Genomic DNA, 17287 nt, shown 5'->3' on the forward strand with positions numbered 1-17287 from the left:
CCCCGGCCCGACTGCTGTGTGTTGTATTAGCTTAGCGCAGCCTAACGTAGAGAGCAGCAGCAGCGCGGCAAGCTGAGGAGACAGCGCAGCAGCAGCAGCAGCATCGTTGGTGCCACTGCGCTGCTGTGCGAGAGAGAGAGAGCAAAATGGACGCCTTTGTGTCTGTTTTGTCGTTGGCCAAGCCATAAATACGCGTGAGCCCGAGCTAACGGCGAACCCGAAGTGGTCCTCTCAAGATTGTTGTGGCGATTGTTTCATCGACGACACGAGTCGCTCATCGAGACCAAGATAACGGGTCTAATAGAGGCCCCCACCGGCAATCGTTCAAAGAACCAAGTCGTCCTGCGCGCGTCCACCTCCTGCTTGCTTTCAGTGTGTGTGACACCACTAGAATCCCGGAATCATCATCTCTCTCGCTCTGGCACTCGCTGCACGTACATCTATCTCTGTCTTGCTCGCTGTAGCTCTCTCGCATCACTAAACTCGGCATTCGCTCTCTCTCGCGCCAGGTAAGCCCGCGCCAACTCCCGCCTTTAATTCGCGCGTAAAATATATTCCGTTTCCCTGTGTGGGCTCTCGACTCATCGATTGCCGCATTCGAGTGCTCCATCGTCAATTGTTTTGTTGTTTTTCACAGAGAGGCGATCACATCGAACTTCAACGTGAGAATCATGTAACTCGCTCGCGCGAGTCCGAGAAGAGAGAAGGAGAGAGAGACAGAAAGAGAGAGAGAGAGAGAAAGAAAGAGAGAGAGAGAGAGAAAGATAGGAAGAGTCTTGTCTCTTGTTTACAGCCGGACTGTGACTGTCATGGATCGCGTTGCACAGGATACCAGAGCCTCGTCTAAGTTCGGTTGATTGCTGTGGCTCAACCGATGATGGGCACCTGAGCTGTGCCCTCCTTCAACGGCCAGTAGCAGCAGCCACTGGTTTTTCCTTCGGCAGTGAGTGCAGACTCGCAGACTGTGTGTGCGTGTTTGTTTTATATTGTGCGTGGACGTGGGGGATGTGCAGTGATAATTAGTGCTGTGAGAATACATACGTATACCACGCAGACGGAGGGAGAAAGATTCACACGTAGATTATTGCTCAGCGCTTCTGCTGGTACCGCGATTAAATTTGCCAATTGATGTCGGGTTGTGTGCAAGCCATCAGATGCCAGAACGAGTACCAATCAAAATGAATGGGGTTATACCAAGCGTACCAATAACCACCCTGGCTGGGATTGCCAGTCTGTCCGAGCTCTTGCCTGAGATGCCCCTGCCAACGCCTCTGCCACAAACCAAGACCAATCAGTCACTGCTCTTTCATCCTAGGGTTGTGGACGAGGCACAGATTTTGCTGAGCATGAGAGATGAGAGTCTTGTGCCACAGCTGATCTCCTCCATATCGCAGACCTCATCAGATCACATAGAACTCAAAGATCAGTATGCCAGTCTCGAGCAGCCACTCGAGGCACAGCAGAATACTCCTGAACTATTGAAGGCTATTCTGCATCATAATCCCCATGTATTCAAAGGACCTCAATACAATTCTCCAAGGAATTGGCCATCCCAGCAGGGCCATCAGATGAGTGGCAACTATGAGCAGTTCTCGCCGTCTTATTCAAACTCCTCCAGTTCTAGGCAAACCCCTCAGGGTAGTCCTGCTCACATGCCTGGAGGACGATCAATGTTACCTGGTGGCATTCCACATGCACAACATCCAAGGATGCCTGTGGCACCACAGAATCATGCAGACGCTACCCAAAGTAGTCCCTTTACTGTGCCTTCACCATCGCCTCGTGCGAGTGTTATTACAGAACAAACAAGAACGTCAACTACTCCTCAGCACATGATGGATGAAACCCATTGCTTAAATAATGTAGCAGCTCAATTCAATATGCACTCCCCTGCACATATGAACGCTCCAAGTCCTATGTTATCGGGTCATGGTAGTCTAACTCCCCAACATCATGGGATGTCTAGTGGGTTGACTCCTCAACACAATATACATATGACACCTCCTAGTGATAGCAGAATGGCCATCAATCAACACCATCAAATACAGCAGCAGCATCACCAACTCCAGCAGCAGCAGCAGCACCAGCAGCATCAGATGCAGCCTAACATGAACCTGCATCAACAAATGTTTGATCCTATGCTAAATAGACAGATGCATCAGCCTCAAATGTCTCAACCTATGACTATGGATCATGGATTGCATGATAATCAGCAATTTTTATTGGACCAAGTATCTGGTCTGCCAGAAATTCCTGAAATTCCATTGATGGGAGGCTTCGTAGATACGAATCACAGTAGGGACTTGATATCTCATGCGATGTCGTCTCAGGCTAATATGTATAAAAATGTCAATGCAAGTACAAGCTTGGACAACACCATGGTGCCTTTACCTGAATCTGCACCGAATGCACTAATGCAGCAGCAACAGCATCAATTACACCAACCTTATCAGCAGCAACCACTCGAACAACAACAGCATCTAGAACATCATATTCAACATCAACAACAACTTCACCAGCCACAGCTACAAGATATTCAACAACCACTTCAACAGCAAATGCAGCAAAATAATATATACGATAAGGATAAAATTTCGCTAAAGCAACCACGTATCATGTTGAACAGATCCCTGGCTGATGAAGTTCTGATGAAGCAAAAGCTCAGCTCGCCCAGTGATAACAAATCATCTCCAGCGCGAGCCTCAAGAACAAACGTTTCGTATCGCGACAAGTCGGGTAAATCCGAGTCGGAAAGCGAAGAAGAGTACGAGAACAAGAATAGCAAGTATTTCAAGAACAAAGCGAAGGATCGTCAATCGTCGAAGGACAAGAAGAAAAGTTCGGATGACAAAAAGGTATCCACGAGTCGGAGGAAAAGGACGATCGAGTCGGATAGCGAAGACGACAAAAAAGACGAGACATCGTTAACGCCCGTGAAGCCGAAAATCCGCAAGTTTGAAATGAAACTCGTACCCGTCCTACCGAAACTTAGCGTTGAAGAGCTGATGGAAACCAACACGTACCAGCGGTTCAACAGTCTCGTTGAAACCATCTTTGAGAACACGGAGGAAGCGGCACTCGACGAAATCGAGGAAGACGGTGACGTACCTCAAGAGCTTCTCATAGCCGATCATCAATTACAAACTTTGTGCTCGGAAGCTGCCAAATTGAAGTCACTCGGAGCAATGGAATCGGTGCCAGCGGAAAAGTTAGTTCGACTGCTCAATATTTTAGAAAAGAACATTCGTGACGGTGCAAAAGTGTCGCCTCTGGCTGATCCAGACGACGACGCCGAAGCTAGTCGTATGTGGATGCAAATCGCTATGCAAAGGGTACAGCAGGCAGTGGACGCTTCATTGGTGTGCCTGCACATAATGACCTCGACAAACATGCCGAAGACCATATATCTCGAAGATGTGATCGACCGCATAATTCTGTTCGTCAAGTTCCAACTACAGAATACCATTTATCCATCGTATGATCCGGTTTACAGGGTCGATTCCAAGAGCAAGACTGACAACTTCAACGCAGCCGGCAAGAAGAAACGTAACCACGCCAAGGAAGTACGTGACAAGAGCATGCTTATGGTCTACAACAAGCTTAACGAACTGGTCGGCCTCCTTGGCGAGTTGCTCAACATTCAAATACTTACGGATACGAGTGTCCTACACGCGTCCACCCTTGGTGTTGCACCTTTCTTCGTGGAGAACGTTAGTGATCTGCAGCTCAGTGCACTCAAACTGGTAACCAACATCTTCACGAGGTACGAAAAGCACAGAAGATTATTGCTGGATGATATCCTCGCATCGATAGCTCGATTACCAAGCAGCAAAAGAAGTTTAAGAACCTACAGATTGAGCACCGACGATTATATTCAGATGCTCACTGCATTGGTGCTACAGCTGATTCAGTGTGTAGTAGTGCTACCCGACACCGTCCTTGCCATCTCCGATAAAAAGAGCAAAGAAGATGCGAAGGACGAAGACTCTAAAAAGAAAGACGCCATCAGCAACGTGGACATCGATGTGCTTATCCTCAGTAAGTACGACGCAGCGACGAGGCTTGCTTATAACTTCCTGACGGTCTTCCTCAACAAGTGCAGCAGCAAAGGCGAAGAGGTCGACTATCGACCGCTCTTTGAAAATTTTGTTCAAGATCTGCTCACAACCGTGAATAAACCAGAGTGGCCTGCCGCTGAATTGATGCTTAGTCTACTTGGCAAATTACTGGTTGGACACTTTTCCAACAAGGGTTCTGATATGTCCTTGCGCGTTGCGTCTATTGACTATCTAGGTGTTGTGGCTGCAAGGTTGAGGAAAGATGCTGTAAGTTCGAGATGTAAACTCGCTACCATCGATCAGATTATCGCCGACATCAAACAAGAACAAGCCAGGGATGCGGATTATGACCAAGTTAAAGATAAGGACATTCAAGGATTGGACGCTGAAGAGGAGAGGGTAGTGTTCTTGCAAAAGGTGCTGCTTGATTACTTGGCTGTTAATGGTACCAGAGATTCGGCGCTTGGATACGCGAGGCACTTCTATCTGGCACAATGGTATGTTGACACAAATTAAAATCAATCTTGAATAGCAGAAAAAATATTGAATTGAAAAATGTTTATGTAACTATGTTTAAACAATTAAATATGAAATACAAATCTAATTTTAAGAGAAACGCTTTTCAAAAACAATTAGTAGCTTGATCTTGAATAGATTGTTTCATATTTAACATTTTTTTTAATATATAATCTAACATATATTTTAACACTGATTGTAAATCTTATAAAAATCAACTCATTGTTACCATAAAATAAATGTGTACTTATTTCATTAACATGATGAGAAAATCAATACTTCAGTTTTATCCATATAAATAAATATTATCACGATTATATTTCAAAGACGTACCATCCGGTATTACAAAAGCATGCAACATTCATATATTGATCAAACATACTTTTCATGTACGTATTGGTGATAGACGTTAAATCATATACATTTTAATCTCTGGAAAGTAAGAATTCATTGTAGAACTCTTAATCCAATTATAAATAGTTAATAATTATGTCAATCAACGTTTTACTAAAACAAATGTATACTGCAGGTACAAAGACTGCAGCATGGACAAACAGCGTGTAGGTCAATCGAAAAATTCACCTTCGAAAAAGACACCTAAAAAGAAAAACAAAAAGAAGGGTCGCTACAAAGTAAGCGACGACGAGACTGAAGATGAGCCGGATGATGAGCCCAATCCAGACGAAAATGAGAATAGCGAGCAGAATAATTCAGAAACTTATCGAATTATCGAAGAGAAAAAGAAACTTATCATCAGTAAAATCCGACCGTACAGTTCTGGCACGAAACCCGATATTCTTCAAACCTACATCGACATTAATTCAGCAGAATTGATCTCACAGTATCTTGCATCAACGCGACCGTTCTCGCACAGTTTCGATATCTACTTACAACAGATCCTTCGCGTGCTAACTGAAAGTTCGATCGCCATTCGCACTAAGGCCATGAAGTGTCTCACAATGATCGTCGAAGCAGATCCAAGTGTTCTTGCTCGTGTGGACATGCAGCTTGGAGTGAAACATTCGTTCCTGGATATCTCTACATCGGTGAGAGAAGCTGCTGTTGATCTTGTTGGTAAATTCGTGCTAAGCAGGCCAGAGCTAATCGACAAGTACTACGAAAAATTGTTGGCTCGTATCCTGGATACCGGAGTAAGCGTTAGAAAACGCGTAATTAAAATTTTAAAAGACATTTGTATCGAGTATCCCGATTACGAGAAGATCCCAGAGATCTGCGTTAAGATGATCAGACGGGTGAATGACGAGGAAGGAATAAGGAAACTAGTAATGGAAGTTTTCCAAAATATGTGGTTCACACCAGTTAAAGAACGACCGCATCTTGATACTAAAGCCTTGCTGCGCAAGGTCATGAACATCACCGACGTTGTAGCCGCCTGTAAAGATATCGGTCTAGAGTGGTTCGAGCAATTACTCGTTAGTCTGTTCAAACCCAAAGAAGACAAGGAAGACAGTACGAAGATGGTAACAGAACCACCAAAGGCATTGTTAACTGCGTGCACGCAGATAGTTGATTGTCTTATCGAGAATGTGCTTAGCTTGGAGGAGACTAATCAAAATAGCTCGTTGGACAAAAATCCAACGAAACAAGGTTCCTCGCAAAGGTTAGTCGCGTGTCTTACCACGCTCTACCTCTTCGCCAAGATTAGGCCACAGCTGTTGGTCAGTCACGCGATCACGTTGCAACCGTATCTAAGTTTGAAGTGTCAGACGCAAGGGGATTACCAAATAATTAGCAGCGTGGCGCACACTCTAGAGCTTGTAGTTCCTCTGATGGAGCATCCTAGCGAAACATTCCTCGCTCAATTAGAAGAAGACTCAGTGAAGCTTATATTGCAACATGACAAGTCGGTTGTTGCCAGTTGTCTGTCTTGCCTGGGTTCTATCGTCAATAACGTTACGAAAAATTTCAAGCTTATCAGGGACTGCTTTAAAAAATATTACGGCACGATGACCAACTACAAATCAATGTACATGAAAGATCCGAATCACCAGTATATTGCAAAGTGTAAGCCGTACTTCAGAAGAGCGCTCTTCACGGTTGGTTTACTCCTAAGGTATTTTGATTTCACGGACCCTCAAGTAATTGAAGGCTTGCCCGACAACATCAAAGACCAAGTATTCGATACTCTCACGTACTTCGTTCATCAAGAAGACGATACAAGGCAATTTACTCTATCGGCCATTGGGTCGCTGTGCATCAGGCATTGCGAGTTTATGATGCAGTCACAACTCGAAGAATTATATCATTACTTCCTCACGTCAGAGCTTGTTCACATTAGTATGAAGATCGAGGTACTGAAAAACATTGAATTGTATTTAGCCGAAGAAGAAAGGCGCATGATCAAGCAGGATCAAGAATGGTCCAAGATGTCTAAATCGGAGAATTTAAAGGAAATGGGTGATGTGTCATCGGGTATGGCAAGTACTGTGATTCAGCGATACCTCAAGCAGATTCTCGAATCGTACCTACACGATGACATCAAAGTGAGGCATCAATCCCTCAAAGTCGTGCAGCTCATCTTGGCTCAAGGTCTTGTGCATCCGGTGACGATAGTTCCGTATCTCATCTGCATGAGCACCGACTGCGAAAAACTCGTCAGTCACAGCGCGGACAAACAGCTGCAGGACATCGAGAAGAAATATCCTGGCTTCGTGCACACGAAAGCACAGGTGGGTATTAAACTTAGCTATCGACTACAACAGATATTGCAGAAGAACTCGAAAATCGTGCGTGGAATGAGGCCCAAAGAAAACGAATATCCAGCAGCGCTCAACGGTTTCCTATACACTATTTTGAGGAGTACAAAGCAGCAGAGAAGAGCAATAGTACAGTCGTTCTTGAAGCAATTTGACGAGAGCGCCAAAACCAGTCTTTCGCAGATGCTCTACCTTGCAGATAATCTCGCATACTTCGCCTATCAAGTCCAAGATGAGCCGTTATTCATTATACATCACATTGACATCATTATATCTATGTCCGGCACGAATCTTGTACAAGCTTTCAAAGAGGCTCTTTATCCCAGAGAAGGTAGCGCACTTGCTCAACAATTACAAGGCATGACTATGCGGGAGTACAAACTACTGCATCCGCCACCACAACAACAGCTCGAGGAAATGGAAACTGAACAACAGCGACCGCAAATACCTCCACCGCAATTGCAACAACCCATTTGGGATCCACAGTTGCAGCAATATATGCAACCACCTCCACAACCAACGTTTTATCCACAGGTAATATTTAAAAAAATAACTTTTGAATGTTATTTTTTGGAAATGTTTTGTTTTGTTTTTTATTTATGTTGGGAATGCACAATAAAAGATTTCATTTTAATAGTAAGAAGAAAACATACTTATTAATTTTGTAGCTAGAAAATCGATAAAGTATACAGCTAGACTAGCGGACGATAAGCAATAATTATTCAAACACTACATTAATTTATTTTAAACATTTTAGATTACACAAGTATTTTAATAAAATTTATTGCAAAAAGAAAATTTGAGATTTTTTTACGATCGACGTAACTAGAATTTTGCGAATTTCAAAGAGATTAAAGGATCATTTTTTTAATTATTTCAAATTTTTGACATTTCAACGTTGAACGTATTTTAGGATCAGCCTACCATTGGTACGGAACAGACACCGATACCAGGAGCTCCCCCTCTGGCAGCTACTAGACCACCATTTCTCGGTCCGGATGGCCTGCCACGACCCGATCAAATGTTCGCAGCACTAGAAGACGAAGAAGATGACGAGGAAGATGATGAAGCGGTGTTAAAAAGACTACCTGAAGATACAAAACTCCTTCGCGAATATATAACCGCGAGCCAAGGTTTCCTACTCCTACTCACTTTGCGTCAACATCTCAAGGATTTGTACGGCTTCTCCGATGCAAAGATCAGCCAATACTCGCCGTCCGAATCGGCTAAAGTTTATGAGAAAGCCGTATCGCGCAAAAATAATCATCATTTCAAACCGAAGAATACACTTGGCAGGTTGAATGAAAATCGCAAAGACGATGATGACGAGGAGGAGCTTGATGAAGAAGGCCGACGGCGTCTGATCAAAGAATATCTGGACTTTAAGCAACTCATTATGAAGTTTGATCCAGATGAGCCTGAGGATGATGCCGATGATGAGACTCCGACAAGTCCATCGAAAGGCCGTCGATCCAAAGGAGCAGCTGCTGAAGAGAAATCTTCCGAACCCGATCGCGTCAACGAGGATGGAGTTCAATACGCCGTACATCAGGTGCAGGAGCACCCCAACAATGCATCTGGTGGACCACCTCGTGTCCCTAAAATCACAATACACGCGATGCCTCGAGCCGATGAGCCAGCAACGCCACACAGAAAAACATCGCACCGTAAGCAATCCGCGGCACACGAAAAGCCCAAAAAGCACAAGAAGAAGAAGCGTCGACGGCTGTCCGATAGCAGCGACAGTAACGACGACTTCAGCGATCCCGACTATCACGCGTGATAAATCGTCAAAAACGTACCCTTGTAAATATCAACACAGTAGACCAGATTAATAAAAAAACCAACAAAAGACAAAACAGAAATAGAAATATGTGCCGTTGTGAAAAGCGGTTGCTTTTTTATTGGACCATGCAAAGCTTAGAGTATATATTGTATTGTTAAGGTGTCTGTGTGTGCGCGCGCGCTCAACAAGTTGTTTGTAAAAAGAGGGAGAGAAAGGTGTGCGTGCATATTTGTGTACATAAATGAAGGAGTAGCAAAACAAACAAAAAACAAACTGACTAGAGTATATATCTTATTTTCTTACATGAAGCTCAATACTTAACGGCGATTTCCTTGTGAAACCACTGTCGATCAAAGAGTCCACGTTGTCATTCGCTCTCCCGCGTTTTCGATGTATACGCTATCTAATACTTGTATTTAAGATATGTTAGCTGACAGCGCGTTGCACCGCTTCATGGATGAGTCTTTTATTAATTTTTACGCGAAAAAAGAAGATCTGCAGTTAAACTCGATTGATTGTCTTCATCGACGTATCTTCTTTTTGATGTTCATTTTTTCAAAAAAATTGAAATTATTTATTATTGGATTGCATTTTATATTTTGTAATTTTTACAAATAATTCATGAATAATATTGACTATGAATTTTTTTTTCTTTTTTTCGTTAGTATACATCTGTCGCTTTTTTAGAGGGAAAAACGTTTATTTCAAGTGTTATGTGATTTATGTTTAGAAAATGTAATAAAGATGGAATTAATAGAAATCCGAAGGTGTCGAATTTTTCCTAATATCAGTCGAGAGTTTGAACGATCGTTTATATAAAAAAAAAAACAATTATTTTCAGATCCGAAACGGTTGAAAAAATTCTGCTTTCCGTTTGTTAAAACAAAAAAGCGTGCAATGATAGATCTATAAGAATGGAAAATAGAACTAATAAAAACTCCAGAGGAACAAAAAATTAGATGTTCGTGCAAAAAAATGTCATGTTTTGAGTATCAATCGCAAAAGTAAACGCGTTAAAATAAAGAAAAAAGGGACTGTACAAATTTTCACGCGTGTATACTGTATATATTTATTGCAGCCGTCGATCCTATCGCTCAGGCGTCGATCATAAAACTACAAATGCGTGTATAAATAGAGAGAGAATAAAAGAGTGGTTTATATATATAAATATATACATAGGCGGTATATACGAGAAAAAAATTTTTTAAGGGGCAAGCATAATAGTGTTTGTGCGAGTGCGAGGGAGCTTTTGTGTACGTGGACAAAGAGACAATTTATTACTAGCGTAATAGATAAAAAAACACAAGGACGAGAAGTTATTAAAAGAAAACGTGTTTTGTTTTACATTATTATTACCTTTTTCTCATTGTAAGAAACCTTTATCTAGGAAATACAGTGAAATCTAAACAAATATATTTCTACGTACATGTAATTTAAGAGTTAAGGGCTCCGTTCGTACATATATAAATGTAAGTATTTCCACGGGGAATGTCAATGTAAACGTGCTCGGTTTTTCAGAAACGAGGGTATACACAGCATAAACACCTACGTGGAGTATATAGTTGAATACAAACAGAAAAGGAGTAGCCTATTCGCAATAAGAAGGCTCGCGCTTGTATTATAACATTATCACATACCGCATCAACTATGTTCTTTTGTATTTGGTAATCTAACGAGAATTTAAAAAGAAAAGAAAGCAGCGGAGTATCAATTAATGAACAGGTTCATAGAAAGTATATTATATATAAATATATATATACTTATATACATATAAAAATATAAATATATATATATATATTTGAGTAAAACTGTCCAGTGTTAATGTTATCCATAACGCAATAAGTTTGTGTGTAGCAATTACCTAAAACCTCAGCGAATTGTTGTAAAAAAACAAAGTTTAACCGAAAAGCGGGGAAAGTACAGCGAAATGGATCTGATAAAAAGAAACAAAGAAGCTATATTGTAGAGAAAATGCAAATGAAAAGACAGCGGTTCTGGATAAGACTTAACGCTCGTTTACTCATAACTTATTATGTACATCGTCTGAAAGGAAAAGTTCGTAAAGATGAAAATAAACATAAGCATATATCAGAGGTCGTTGATTTTTTTTACATGGATTATACTTGATAAACCTTAAATCACCTGTTCCTATGACTATTCTATAATATACTGTACACTTATTCAATATCTTTGGCGAAACAGCGTGGAATCTGGAATCTCGTAGCTTTTCCAGGTTATCATTGTCCTGAAATACATAATAGCAGATAATCTTTGATACTACAAGAATATTAAGAAATTTTGAATTGTCTAGTATGTACCTTTTAGGCAAATCTTTGATATAATTAACACTACGCGTCACTTGAGGCTCGGATGCTCGTTGTTTTTCTTGCCAAGCTTTCGTCTCGTTCAGAAGCGTTGATACGCAAATCTTGGAAAAATTATATTGCATTGCTGGTATACATTGTTTTGGGGTATTTCTCTTGGACAGTAATATATTTTTCCTCTTCTCTATAAATTCTTGATCCTTTGCTCTAAACAAAAAATATATAATTGATCGAAGAATGCCCTTCCCATTACAAATGACTTGAGAATTATACCAGGAAGATGAGATGAATTATCGAAAGGAATATTGCCCACCTGTAGGCTTGCAAAATGAGGTTCGCTGGTAACGCCGGAGTACTTTCGCTACTATCAGCCTTTTCTTCAATCTTCTTCTCTTTAATCTCGGCAAGAATCTTCTTTAATTGAGCATCCCTGGCCTTCCACTTATTCTCCTTCTCGTCCTGTCTGGCTTTCAGTTGATCTTTCCTTCTCTCTTCCTCTGCTATCTTTGTCCTATCTCTTTGTTCCCTCCACTGCTTCACTATTTCCCTCTTTTTCGTAACGTCTACCTTCTTGTCTTCAACTTTGACCTTCTCGGTTCGATCGAGTTCCATCGAGAAATTTGTTTTCTTATTCTCCCTGGATGAATTGCCTGTTACATCGGGTGCCGATTCCACGCGCATCATCTTCGGACGCTGCTCCAACAGTTTGACGCGCTCGGCTTCTTTTCGTCTCCGCCACTCTTGCACGGCTTTTCGTTGTTTATCACGAAGATCCAGATAGGTGCGGTACCAGGCATCGTGATTCACTATACTTTCGTTGCTCAAGTCTGGACATTTGGCTTGGATTGCTTGAGCCAGAGATGTGATGCTTTTGTGTCTTTTGCGCAGCTTTACGAACAGGAAGTGATCGTCTTCGGTCCAGGTGCCGGTGTGCCCTGTTACGAAACACCATTTTTCTACCTTTTCTTTCCGCGACGATTTCGAATGAGTCGCCTTGGACACGTTAATTTTTTACCAATTAATCGAATCGCACAAGGAAATTCTTAAAATAACTTGCACAAAACAATTTACACAATTTATATTCTAAAGACTAATACGAATTGTGTTAAATTTTTTACGAGCCATGAGTTGTCTTACCGGTTCTCGCAACGAGCGATGTAAAATCTTCTTCACGTTCGTCATCGTCGTCTTTTCTCCAATTTTCACTCTTCGTCAGCGGTTTCTTATTATTCCCAACTCTATATACCGGATCGCGTACGTTGCTGAAATCTTTGTGTTTGCGAATTCCTCTCATCAGCACATTCAATTCGGTTTCTAAGGTAGCTTGCTCGGCTGCTAAATCTGCTGTGGGCTTGCACGTGTCCTTAAAGTTTTGAATTTTTTTCCACAAGTCTTGAAGCCTCTTCTTAAACATCTCAAGGTCTTAAAAAACAAATAATGGTAAATATAACGGCATTCCAATAATTGATAACATTTAATTACCAATTGTTTTAATATTTTCCGGACTTATCACTTCTCTCACGCCTTTCAACTCCTCGTAAATTCGTCTTAAGGGTTCTTTTAAAGATTCTTCTAACTTTTTTCTAAACGTCAATAATTCAACGTTATTGCGATATATTAACTTCAACAAAGTAACTCTAATATTACCTCTCATCCTCCGACGCATTGACTTCTTGTTTAATGGTATTCCAATATTGAAGATTACTCTTAGAACTTACCATAAGAGCTTCGACTGACTTTTCAATATTGCATTCTTGTTGTTTTAATTTCAAATAAGGTTTCAAAAATTCTGTATTCTTCGAAAAATTGCTCATTTTCCGTTTTTATCGCTTTTCTCATCTTGTGACAGAACAAATAAGCACCGCGTAATAAAACTTATGGCTCACTTTCACACAAGTTTATTTTGTTACCATGGTAATCAAATACCTTTCTCATGACAAGTCACTCTTTCAATGCCTTACCAAAAGTGCAGCCGCTATATGGATATATGATTTTGAAAACGAAATGAAACCAGAGTTGTGCTTAAATATTACTTTTTTTTTTTTTTTTTTTTATTTACAAGTGTTTCACAATTCGTCTACGAGCAAAGACACACTCACTTTTGTTTTACACAAAAATTCATACTCTGTATACACCCACACCGATACACGCTCACACATACACATCAACGAGTAGTTTTTTGTAAGTAACATAAAATACTTTTTACAAGATGTACAAAAATATTGTTGGCATCTTAGTTCTTTTGCAATTGCATCTCTTATATTAGCGTATACACAAATGACAATGCGATTTTTTTCTTTACAGTTGGGTTTTCACGGCAATTTTAATGCTTATTTCTTTGTTATCGAATACTCGTAGTGATGCCATTGCATTTTGCAAGTCTATAATCAGGCGAAACCCTGTATTTTGAATTTGTACAACTTTTATTCAACACGCATGGTTACTTATAAATACAATTTTCATTTACTCAATCATAAGAAGCTTATAGCGAGTAGAGAGAAAAAGATTATTTTGAAAATTGCTATGGTCGATGAATGATGACTAGCTCGCTACTATTGATGAAAATTGAGTTATTATGAGAGGACATATAGGGCATATAGACATTTTAGTTTGTACAATATGATTTTACAAGTTTTAATGAGATTAATTCGCCAAAAACTGCTTTAGCATGAATATATGAAATTACGATATTGGCTGCGGTCATTATTTGTTACAGGTAATGATAATTGCATATAAATTTTCGTTAACCGACTAAAGGACTTTTGGCCCAACAAATTTTTTATCAAGAAAGAGAAAAATATATAATAAAAACATAACAGCGTAATTTTTAGATTAATCTTCGATTGTTGAAAACTAACAATTGCATGAACGAGAGATGACATATTCTAATGCGCACAAATAACGAATACACATGCACACGAGAGGTCTACTCTGTCCTTACATACGTAATTAAGTCATATATTGCCAGAATCAATGTCTCTCTATCAATTATATTGAAGATTTATAAATTTCTAGAAAGATAAAAGATGGACGTTTATTGAAGGATTTTCTACACCAGTACTTCGACCGAGTTTTGTCTCTACTTTCTTTACTCACTTCTATATAGTCTGCAAGCGCAAAGTGAAACAAAAATAGTCTTCAATCCCTGGTACTCTAATGTTTAACAACAAAACTACTGTTCATTATTTCTTTTTTGTACAATTCAACAGTTAAAAAATAACAACAAATCCCTGGTCAAAGTACTAACGTAAGAAAACAAAAGCGACACGCGTCTTAAACATGGACCAAACGCGAGTAAAGACTTGTTTCGATCAGGATATAGTACAAGAGTTGCGACCGACGCAGCTGGTGCGAGAATCGTTAATACTTCCGGACGGCGAGTTACCAGGTGTCGAGAATCCAGCACTGTTAGGACTGGTGTGTAGTAGCCAAGGCGAACGTTTGCGATTTTTAAAGTCCCTGGACTTTATGGTGAGAGTACGATTGTCGCAGAGAATCTGTGATCGCAGCTGCGGTACCGTCGTCATGGCATATGATTTCAAGTGGGACTTTATTGACGTTGGCAAAGGCAGCTGTTCTATACCATAAACTGTTGTCCTTGCTACTATTGCACGGCAGGCCAGCTCTTGTAGGCTTAGAACTAAGAAGTAATATTGTGCATTTAGTAAAATTTTTTCATACTTAAAAACTAATACTCTTTAAACAAACAGCACAGTACCTTTATTGAACCTCCACAGTCGTTCCATTCCGTTACGATGAAGAGCCATGCGAGAGAGTTCAGAGAAACTTTCTCTTATATTGAAATCACACAGAGGTGACACTTCAAAATATACCATATGATTCTTAGCAGCATAGATCTCAGCTTCTCGCTCACTCACTTGTCTTTTGAAAGCTAAATGTAGGCGGTTGCCAACTAACACCTTTGGCACTCCAGGTGCTTGCTGTTACAAATAAGAAATGAACTATTATTTCAGTTTTGTGCATTATGTACTTCTATGTACTTTTATGATCAATACATATATTTTTCTACATAATTTAAATGAGCTGTTTAACCAAATATAAAAAGATAAACTTGAAATATCTTTTGAAAAAAGTTAAAAAATATTTAAAATTAACAATGCTACAATGCTACAATTACTACAATGTTAATCTCATAGATTCAGATTGGAATATTAATATTGCATGCTACAAATATTTTCTTAATAAAATTAAAACTTTCACTTTACAAAAATATACCTCTTCCACTTCCTTCAGCCATCTATCAATCCCATCGAAGGACCATTTGTTAGTGATGTCATAGACAAGCAAAATTCCTTGCGCTCCTCTGGAGTAAGACCTGATAATAGTGCAAAACCTTCCCTGTCCAGAAGTGTCCCAAAGTTGTAGCTTGACCCTCTTTCCATCCAACAAAATAGTAGTAGTTTTGTAAGCTACAGAAAATACCAAAACATTAGGATAAACGAAAACATTAATGAAACAGTGTCGTTAAGCACTTAATGAAAGAAAAAAAAACACACCACTACCACTACAGAAGGGAGACTCAAAGGCACCATCCTCGAGGCCGCTAAGTATCTCCTGCTTGCCTACATCGCTATCGCCGACGAGCAGGAACTTGAGCAGGTAGTCGTATTGTTTCTCCTGCCTTGGCTTGGCATTGGCCGTATTGTTATTGTTGGCATTGTTGCCGGATGAGGAATTGACAACGTTATCCTCGCCTGCAGCCATAATAGCCTGCAGCAGCAGTCCTGAGGCATGCTAGCCTCTTTCTGCGATGTATATTTGAGAGAGTCGCCAGAGACTGAGTGAACGGCCTTGAGGAGAGCGAGAGAGATATGGACGAGAGAAGTAAGAAAAAAAGGACCGACAAGTGTGTAGGCAGCAGCACAGCGGTAACCGGTCCTTCTACCCGCAATTTCACTGGCTTATTAGCGCAGCAGCAGCATACACGAGTCGATTATCAAATGCCCACAGCACAAGAGTTGCTGCATGTCATGGCGCTGCACAGAGAGAAAGACACAGGCTAACACTAATTTTCTTTCACGCTCTCTTTCTCTCTCGCTCTCTTGCGCTTTATACTCACGTTATTATTTGCAAGCACTTTGTTTACGTGGATACATGAATACGCACATATATACAGACACAGACGTACGCACTTTTAGTCAGAAGAATATGCATCGAAAGATGCACATTTTTTTACACTCTCGTCCGTGTTGTTCTGTTTCTGCAGCTGCTCACTCTCTCTTTCTCTGTCTCTCTCTGTCTGTCTGTCTGTCTGTCTCTCTCTCTCTCTCTCTCTCTCTGTCTGCCTGTCTGTCTGTCTCTCTCTCTCTCTCTCTCTCTCTCTCTCTCTAGTGCCAAGTCTATCTATATGAGAATAATATTGAGAATGTCCCACGCACCATGTGCGGCGCTCGCTTCGCTTCGTTGTTCGTTCTGTTCTGTGTCTGTGTTATGTAGTGTGCTGATACTCCTGATTACTGTGATTTTGTCAGTCTCAGTACTTTCAGTTCTATGCTTAATCATGAAGGGAGCGCTGTTTACAAAATTTTATTCTGGTATTCAAAAGCATTATCTTTATGCTATACAGATTCAATTATCAATCGCAAGAAAGTTTTCTATACGGTTATAAATTCTATAATTTTCTTTGTTTGAGTTTCAATTATGACTACAACGCGGTGTCTTTTATATAATAGGTTACAAACTTAAGTACTTTTCTTTAATATTTTTTTAATTGACTAATGACGTCAGACATGCTTCACGTGTTATCTTCTTTTTCATTTCTTATTATATTGATCAACATATTTAACAAAAATACTTGTTTAAAATGAGTGTCAAGACAAAAACACTGATTTTTTACGCTATAAATCTTCTCATTTCAAAAATTAC

The 17287-nt window shown here is 40.3% G+C and overlaps 3 protein-coding genes across 3 annotated transcripts; 1 reads left to right on the plus strand and 2 right to left on the minus strand.

Annotated features, from left to right (window-relative positions):
* Nucleotides 1–45: 45 nt before the first annotated feature.
* LOC131674127 (nipped-B-like protein) lies at nt 46–11164 on the plus strand. Its single transcript, XM_058952644.1, has 4 exons — nt 46–509; nt 638–4555; nt 5104–7825; nt 8205–11164. Exons 2-4 carry the CDS (start codon nt 1155–1157, stop codon nt 9072–9074), a joined length of 6993 nt encoding a protein of 2330 aa, XP_058808627.1. The 5' UTR covers nt 46–509; nt 638–1154; the 3' UTR covers nt 9075–11164.
* A 94-nt stretch (nt 11165–11258) lies between these two features.
* Nucleotides 11259–13215, minus strand: LOC131674126 (coiled-coil domain-containing protein 112-like). The gene is made up of 6 exons (XM_058952643.1): nt 13049–13215; nt 12884–12984; nt 12539–12823; nt 11715–12336; nt 11396–11608; nt 11259–11322 (listed from the first exon to the last, which is right to left on the minus strand). The coding sequence occupies exons 1-6, from the start codon at nt 13213–13215 to the stop codon at nt 11259–11261; spliced, it is 1452 nt and encodes a 483-aa protein (XP_058808626.1).
* A 213-nt stretch (nt 13216–13428) lies between these two features.
* On the minus strand, nt 13429–16684 carry LOC131674113 (ras-related protein Rab-40C). Its single transcript, XM_058952630.1, has 5 exons — nt 16482–16684; nt 15919–16398; nt 15638–15831; nt 15120–15342; nt 13429–15041 (listed from the first exon to the last, which is right to left on the minus strand). The coding sequence occupies exons 2-5, from the start codon at nt 16124–16126 to the stop codon at nt 14713–14715; spliced, it is 954 nt and encodes a 317-aa protein (XP_058808613.1). The 5' UTR covers nt 16127–16398; nt 16482–16684; the 3' UTR covers nt 13429–14712.
* Between the last annotated feature and the right edge of the window lie 603 nt (nt 16685–17287).

The sequence above is a fragment of the Phymastichus coffea genome, unplaced genomic scaffold, assembly GCF_024137745.1.
Source record: "Phymastichus coffea isolate CEN01 unplaced genomic scaffold, Cenicafe_Pcof_1.1 PCOF00212, whole genome shotgun sequence".
Classification (NCBI taxonomy): Eukaryota; Metazoa; Arthropoda; class Insecta; order Hymenoptera; family Eulophidae; genus Phymastichus; species Phymastichus coffea.